This window comes from Halichoeres trimaculatus, unplaced genomic scaffold (genome assembly GCF_033239565.1).
Source record: "Halichoeres trimaculatus isolate MK-OKI-2021-1 unplaced genomic scaffold, fHalTri1.1 fHalTri1_scaffold_2, whole genome shotgun sequence".
Lineage (NCBI taxonomy): Eukaryota > Metazoa > Chordata > Actinopteri > Labriformes > Labridae > Halichoeres > Halichoeres trimaculatus.
Genome location: NW_027437180.1, coordinates 42,175,575 through 42,184,134, shown reverse-complemented (window position 1 = coordinate 42,184,134; position 8,560 = coordinate 42,175,575). Strand labels below are relative to the sequence as shown.

General features: G+C 39.0%; 1 protein-coding gene across 1 annotated transcript; it reads right to left on the bottom strand.

Annotated features, from left to right (window-relative positions):
- Window positions 1-325: 325 nt before the first annotated feature.
- LOC141800609 (erythroblast NAD(P)(+)--arginine ADP-ribosyltransferase-like) lies at window positions 326-3,486 on the bottom strand. The gene is made up of 2 exons (XM_074683275.1): window positions 3,415-3,486; window positions 326-1,057 (listed from the first exon to the last, which is right to left on the bottom strand). The coding sequence occupies exons 1-2, from the start codon at window positions 3,484-3,486 to the stop codon at window positions 326-328; spliced, it is 804 nt and encodes a 267-aa protein (XP_074539376.1).
- Between the last annotated feature and the right edge of the window lie 5,074 nt (window positions 3,487-8,560).

Sequence of the window (8,560 nt, the reverse complement as noted above, 5' to 3'; positions counted from 1 at the left end):
AAAACCTGGAAGCGAATTCTTGCGTTTCAAGCCCCGCCCCCAACCCTCATCCCTCCCCTCCATGTCAAAACACTGCCAGTAAGTTGAAACTGAAAAAAGAGAATCAAAAACTGAAAACCTGTGCTTGAAAAAAAAAAGTGTAAAATCATATCTTAATATTGGCTTTGAAAAACACATCATAACCTAAAAAAGTACTCAAAAAGTCTTTTTTAATGTCTCTATTTTATTTTTCAATTGACTTTTTCTACAATGCCAAGTTGCTTTTTCAATACCAAACCTTAGCACTTCCTTAGTCTTGTATTTTTGCAGTGCACAGACTGAGGATTTACTGATCTAACTTTGCAGCTTGGCAGTTCAGAGTGCTGCAGAATCCTACACTCTCCAAGACGTAGACGGTCTTACAGTCGCTCAGGTTTCCAAGTCTTCTTGTTATTTTTGAAATCTTGAACATCTCATACGGTGGGATGAGCACCTCTTCCTCTTTATCTTTTAAATGTGGGTATTTCTTCAGATAGGCACCGTAGCAGGTCTTGATTTCAAAACAGGAAGTATCCCCGAAATGTCGGAGTTGTGCGCTCTTGGAGCTCGAGGTGAAGAAACCAAAGCGGATCATTTGGTTTTCTTTGCCTGTGAATTCAGTTTTGGACCTACGGTAACTCGTGAAGCACTTTCTGTTGCTGTGAAGTATCTGAATCGCTGATGTGAGCCAGAAATGTAAAGAGTGAAATTGGAAGGTGGTGCTGTATTCTGCTCTCTTAGTTTGGACTGCAGTGTTGAACAGGCCGTAAAACCCTAAATAACCAGACGTGTACAGACAGATTGCCTGGAAGTGCTCCTTGGTCAGGAGCTTGTCCTCCTTGTCTTTGAGTTTCAGATTCCTCCTTGCGCACTTTTCTGCATTTCTCCAGGCTTTTTCAAATTTCCCTTTGTGCTCTTTGGGGAGGTACACATGTTTGACTTTTTTCTCCATCTCCTCCCGGCAGTCAGAGTACATGTCGTCAACAGAATCAGGAACCATGCTCAGAGGGACGGCTTCCTCATATGTGCTGCTGATGATCTGGAGAGGAAGAAATGAGAAGGTGAGGGTGAAACATCAAGATCAGAGGTCTGCGACTTTTACCTTCAAAGGAGCCATTTTGCCTCAGATTACCTGGATTAAAGTCATTTCAGAGCCACAAAATCTACTTTATCTTAACAACAAAGACCAAAGAGTCTGTAAAATTCTATACAAAGTTAAAATCTAGTAAATAATTATTTATTTGAGTTCAGAATTTTTTTTTTGTTTTTGCTTTATAAAATTGTACATGTGATATATTGGATTTTTATGTTTTACAAATTTGCAAATATTTAAAAACAAAATTAAAAATAAAAAAATGAAAAAATTTGGAAATTATAAAAATAGCAAAAATAAAAAAAAATGAAATTTTTGGAATTTTATAAAAATGCAAAAATAAAAAATGGTAAAATTAAACAATTTTTTAAAAATTTCCAAATATTGCAAATATTTCAAACATTTATTGATATTTCATAAAGTGGTAGTCTTAATTGACAGATGTGGTGCATATTTAGTTCAACAAAATGTTAACAAATGTTTTTGTTTAATGTCAGTGTTTTTCATTATTTACACCCTCTGTAAGAAAAATATAAATTCATTTTTCAATAATATTATTTAAAGCTACGAGGAGCCACTGCAGAGGAGTATGAGATCTGCAGGTTGTAGTCCAGAGTAGCTTTCTGTTCTCCTCTAATTTTACCAACACATTTTACCTGTGAGGTCAATTCCAGACAATGATTCACAGAAAGTTCTTGAACAAGTTCATCAGTTGAATGCATAAAGAGCCCATCTGTGAGTTGACCTGTCCTCTAGCGCCAACATCAGGCCAAACTTTTAGCTAGAATGAATGTATCTTAAAAAGTTTTTATTCAAAGCTTCTTAAATTTATGAGCACAAGACAATACACCCTACTGGTTTCAAATTACAATATATATATAAATATATATATATATATATATATATATATATATATATATATATATATATATATATATATATATATATATATATATATATATATATATATATATAAAATTCTTTTTTTCTTTTTTCTTTTCTTTTTTTCTTTTTCTTCCCCCAAAGAAAAGTTTGAGGTGGGCCTGTCAGAAAGCGAGTGGGTCTTCCTCATATGTGCTGCTGATGATCTGGAGAGGAAGAAATGAGAAGGTGAGGGTGAAACATCAAGATCAGAGGTCTGCGACTTTTACCTTCAAAGGAGCCATTTTGCCTCAGATTACCTGGATTAAAGTCATTTCAGAGCCACAAAATCTACTTTATCTTAACAACAAAGACCAAAGAGTCTGTAAAATTCTATACAAAGTTAAAATCTAGTAAATAATTATTTATTTGAGTTCAGAATTTTTTTTTGTTTTTGCTTTATAAAATTGTACATGTGATATATTGGATTTTTATGTTTTACAAATTTGCAAATATTTAAAAACAAAATTAAAAATAAAAAAATGAAAAAATTTGGAAATTATAAAAATAGCAAAAATTAAAAAAAATGAAATTTTTGGAATTTTATAAAAATGCAAAAATAAAAAATGGTAAAATTAAACAATTTTTTAAAAATTTCCAAATATTGCAAATATTTCAAACATTTATTGATATTTCATAAAGTGGTAGTCTTAATTGACAGATGTGGTGCATATTTAGTTCAACAAAATGTTAACAAATGTTTTTGTTTAATGTCAGTGTTTTTCATTATTTACACCCTCTGTAAGAAAAATATAAATTCATTTTTCAATAATATTATTTAAAGCTACGAGGAGCCACTGCAGAGGAGTATGAGATCTGCAGGTTGTAGTCCAGAGTAGCTTTCTGTTCTCCTCTAATTTTACCAACACATTTTACCTGTGAGGTCAATTCCAGACAATGATTCACAGAAAGTTCTTGAACAAGTTCATCAGTTGAATGCATAAAGAGCCCATCTGTGAGTTGACCTGTCCTCTAGCGCCAACATCAGGCCAAACTTTTAGCTAGAATGAATGTATCTTAAAAAGTTTTTATTCAAAGCTTCTTAAATTTATGAGCACAAGACAATACACCCTACTGGTTTCAAATTACAATATATATATATATATATATATATATATATATATATATATATATATATATATATATATATATATATATATATATATATATATATAAAATTCTTTTTTTCTTTTTTCTTTTCTTTTTTTCTTTTTCTTCCCCCAAAGAAAAGTTTGAGGTGGGCCTGTCAGAAAGCGAGTGGGTCTGGGATTGTTGGACCCACCTGTGACACCTTGGAAAAAACCATCATACTAATTTTATGCTTACTGAACGGTTCCCATCATGTTAGGGAAAAGTGGAGAGCAGTAGTAGACTGAAGTTACCGTTTTGGAGAGCAGGGGCTGCACACAGAAAATCAGCAACACTGGAGCAAAATGGAGGATGTTCCTCTTCATCACTGCAGTTACAAACAGCAAACAGCTTCTAAAATTCAACACACAGAACACAAACACAACAAACACCAGCCTTTACATCCAACACAGGTGATATTACATCAAGTTTTTCACTTCGTACTCTTTGAGTTTTAAAAAAAGTGACTTACATTTTGCAAAACTCACCAGACTTTGAGACGAACAGAACCTCTCTGCTCAAACCTTATGGCAGGGAATGAGGTGTCAGAGAAGTTTAAAGACCTGTACCCCCTCTCTGGTCCGGAACAAGTCACAGAAAACCAAAACCACTAGGACACGCATTTTGCACATTCTCATGTTCTAGTTTTTGATGTGGTTTTGAGAGTCTGCCTGTCACCTTTACATTGTGGTTTTTTATGCAAGCATGCTACTTCCTTTGAAAGAAGAGAGGTAGCCTACACATTTACCTGAGAATAGAAACATCCTCCCTGAGAAACACTCAGCTGGACTCTCAGACCAATGAGTGACAACCTGAAGAGCAAGCTTTGAATTATAAACGACAACAAGACGAAAAGCTGTACCCTTCAATAAGGGCTTTCCAAACTAGTTAACCCCACTTAGTCAAGTCAAGTCAGCTTTATTTATAGAGCACCTTCAAGAAGACAGCAGTCGATCAAAGTGCTGTACACAAATACAAAGAAACAAGTTAATATAACAATAAAAACAATAAAAAGATAGAAAAACATTGTAATAAAACAATAAAAATTTATAAACTAAAAACTAAGGTGCCTGTGTTTTATATTATTGATGAAACGCCAGGGAGAAAAAGTGGGCCTTCAAGGAGGATTTAAAAATCTCTATGGTCGGGGAGGCTCTTATATGGATGGGGAGACTGTTCCACAGTCCGGGGGCAGCCGCTGCAAAGGCCCTGTCACCTCTCCACTTGAGTCTGGTTTTGGGAACCTCCAACAGCAGCTGGTCAGAAGACCTAAGGGCTCTGGTTGGGGAGTAGAGATGTAGCATTTCAGACAGGTAGAGAGGGGCAAGACCACTGAGGGCTTTAAAAGCGATTAAAAGAATTTTAAAATCAATGTGAAAACGGACTGGGAGCCAGTGGAGGGACGCCAAGACTGGTGTAATGTGGTCGCGCTTTTTCTTTCCAGAGAGGAGTCGAGCAGCAGCGTCTGGATGAGCTGAAGGCGGTTAATTAATGACTTATCCATGCCAATGTCTAAAGAGTTACAGTAGTCAAGTCTACATGTAACAACTAACAGACGGAGTTGAAGAAGCTAGCTTTAACAACGGCACTGATCTGCTTGTCAAAGTTAAAATGGTTATCTAGGATGACACCAAGGTTCCGAACTTTAGTCTGAATGTTAGAACGCAAGGGGCGCAGATTTTCTGCAAAGCAGGCCATTGTGGGGGTGTATCCTCCAAAGAAAATGCTCTCTGTCTTAGATTCATTGAATTTAAGAAAATTTTCCCTCATCCAAGCCCTGACATCACTGAGGCAATTGAGAAAAGCCTGCACAGTGTCCTGGCCTAGCGATCTTAGCAGCATGTATATTTGAACATCATCAGCAAAACAGTGAAAAGAGATTTTATGCTTCTGAAAGACATCCCCAAGTGGCAACATGTACAGAAGGAAAAGGATAGGACCTAGGATGGATCCTTGAGGGACTTAAACCCCTCATCCCTGTAGTTATTAACCCGTTAAAGGCCTCTTTCCTGATGTGCTGAAACACTACATGCCTCTGCTTGTGTTGCGTTACCAACACCTTCCAGCAGATGGCAGCATTGTCCAATAAATCAGGCCTGAATCATTGCCTTTCTTTGCCTCTGTCTGAGCTTCTGTGTGTGTGTGTGTGTGTGTGTGTGTGTGTGTGTGTGTGTGTGTGTGTGTGTGTGTGTGTGACTGTTGAAAATGTGTGGCTGAGTCTTACGCCTACAGAATTTTGATTATTTTCAATTTTATCCTCTGTTGAGGCAACACGGTGAGACAGGGTTAGAGGGGAGGAGGCGGGCCGTGGTGGAGAGATACGGAGAGGAAAGAGAAGGAATAGATTTAAGAAACAGAGACAGGGAGTGGAGATACAAGATGCGCTGTTAATAAGTGATATGTCGGGAGGAGGGTTGTGTTGTTCTTCTTTATTTGTTGTTGAGAAAAAGGTAGCCATCCGTCAGAGCACTGAACCAGCAGGCCTGAATGTGCAGAGGACGCCAGGTGTGGAGATCCTGGAGACAGGAGCACGGAGTGAAGTAAGAGTGCAACAAACGGGGGATGTGAAGACGGTAAGACAGAGGTTTGGGTTCAGATTAGCAGCAGAGGGATACGGCAAAGGAAGAGTGAGAGCAAGGAGACGTGCAGCAGAGGGTAAGAGCTGCACCAAGGTAGAAGTGTGAGTGTATGTCCCACGCTGAGATAAGAAGCAGCGTGTGAAGCTAAAAAATAGAGAGGGATGGAAAGTCAAAACACAGAGTACATATCACTGACAGAGCTCAGAGAAAAATAGGTGGTGAGGAAAAAGGAAAGTCTCAAGAGATTATGATATAAGGGAAGAGAGCGCTGTGAGGAAGAGGAGAAGAAGAGTGGGATGTGGAGAGATATCAGGAAGAGGATGAGACAACTGAGATGAAAAGATGAGAGGCTGCAAGTCTACAAAGTTTGAGAACACGAAGGAAATCTGAGGAAATCTGTCTCATCTCAAAAAGTGATCAGTTTGGAGCACATTCAGATCCCAGTTTCCAAAAAAAGCAGGTCTATGTTTTGATCCTTTGAGTTATTTCAGATCAGCGGATAACGCCATTGATGGACAGACACAAAGGAGGGGAAGTTCCTGTCCAGAAAATGGAGGAGATGCTGATGTTAAAGTTAAAAATAGGTCAACCTGAAGATGCATTTCCAAAGCCTGGAGAAGGAGGGCGCCACATTGGAAACACTGGCTTCAACTAACTTCTGACTGAAGGTGGTGTTAAATCCATACCCCCACTTCATGATTAACAGTGAAATTCAACAATAGTAGAAGCCCTGTTGGAAATGCTGACTCACTCTTACCCCTTTTCCACCAAGCTGGTTCCAGGGCTGGTTCAGAGCTAGAGCCAGACTTAGCACCAGGTCTTTGGTTTTCCACAGACTAAGCACCGGTTGCTGGCTCTGAAAACTGGTGCTTGGCAAACACCAACTCTTTGCTGGGCCAGCAGGAAGAACCACGTTACGTTGGGGGCTACGGGCTTACGTCAGGAGGTGGGGGTGGGATTATTGACAGAGAAGACGAGTTTGGAGTAAGCGAAACAACAGAAGAAGAAGAAGATAAGTTAATAAGCTGACACCCATTTGTGGAAAAGCAAACTGTTCTTAACCGGTTCTCACTTGAACCAACTGCAAACCAGCTCTAGCACCAGCCCTAGAACCAGCTTGGTGGAAAAGGGGTGTCTGAGGTACACACCAAGCCGGGTATTTTCAAAAATGAATATCCTCCTTGTTAAAAAAAATAAATAAAACTTTTGTCCTCACAAAACTGGGCAAATCTGCAGCTCGTAACATGCCAAACCCATACGTGGCAGTGTTTTTCAGACGTGACATCTGTGTAAGCCAATCAGAATGAGCTCTTGTCATTCAGCCACGATGTTTGAGAACCAAAAAACTCTGTTTTTCTGCGTTTACATCAAACCATGAAACCAGAGGTTTCCTGAATCTTCACCTGTTAACCGGTGACTCTCAGCCGTTACCGTATTTTCCGCACTACAAGACGCTTCTGAGTATAAGGCGCACCTTCAATGACTGGCCTGTTTGAAAACTGTTTTCATATATAGGGCACATCGCATAATAAGGCGCATAGAATAGAAGCTACAGTAGTGGCTGGGGTTGTGTTATACATCCACTAGATGGCGCTGTGCTAAAGGGAATGTCAACAAAACATTCAATAAGTCAGTCAAACTCAGGCTACATCCACACCGAGCCAAACATTTTCGGTAGCACTTTAGATTACAGCCCGCGTCTTACAGTGTAGTTTCCCGTCTCTTACAGTGTAGTTTCCTCAACTGTAGGGGTAACTCTCACACATGTACCTTGACATTTTGCGGTACCTATCGGGTAGTTACGCTCTCGTCTTTCAGTGTAGTTTCCCGTCTCTTACAGTGTAGTTTCGTCAACTGTAGGGGTAACTCTCACACATGTACCTTGACATTTTGCGGTACCTATCGGGTAGTTACGCTCTCGTCTTACAGTGTAGTTTCCCGTGTCTTACCATGAACTTGTCAAAACAGTGTAATTTTCCTGGGCGTATGCTTTTGCTGTTAATGTGCCACTTCCTCTTAACAATTAGTATTGTGAATAAAGTAGACCAATGATGAACCTAAACACTGTAATGTATTGATGAGTATGTGTTTCACACAATAATGATAAGACTTGCAGATGTAAAAAAAAAAAAACTTTATTTTTTTAAACACACAGAGACCCCACATAGTAATTCACCTTTTAAGTAACCCGGCCATTAAGTTAACACTAGCCACTGCTTACTGTCTAACTGTCCAGTACTTCCACTGCGACAACCCACTACTTTACCTGTAACTACTGGTCAACAACTGGAACCGGGCTGGATTATAAAGTGCACACTTGTTGGCTTTACTTACTGTGTAACTACCCACTACTTTACCTGTAACTACTGGTCAACAACTGGAACCGGGCTGGATTTTAAAGTGCACACTTGTTGGCTTTACTTACTGTGTAACTACCCACTACTTTACTGTAACTACTGGTCAACAACTGGAACCGGGCTGGATTTTAAAGTGCACACTTGTTGGCTTTACTTACTGTGTAACTACCCACTACTTTACTGTAACTACTGGTCAACAACTGGAACCGGGCTGGATTTTAAAGTGCACACTTGTTGGCTTTACTTACTGTGTAACTACCCACTACTTTACCTGTAACTACTGGTCAACAACTGGAACCGGGCTGGATTTTAAAGTGCACACTTGTTGGCTTTACTTACTGTGTAACTACCCACTACTTTACTGTAACTACTGGTCAACAACTGGAACCGGTCTGGATTTTAAAGTGCACACTTGTTGGCTTTACTTACTGTGTAACTACCCACTACTTTACTGTAACTACTGG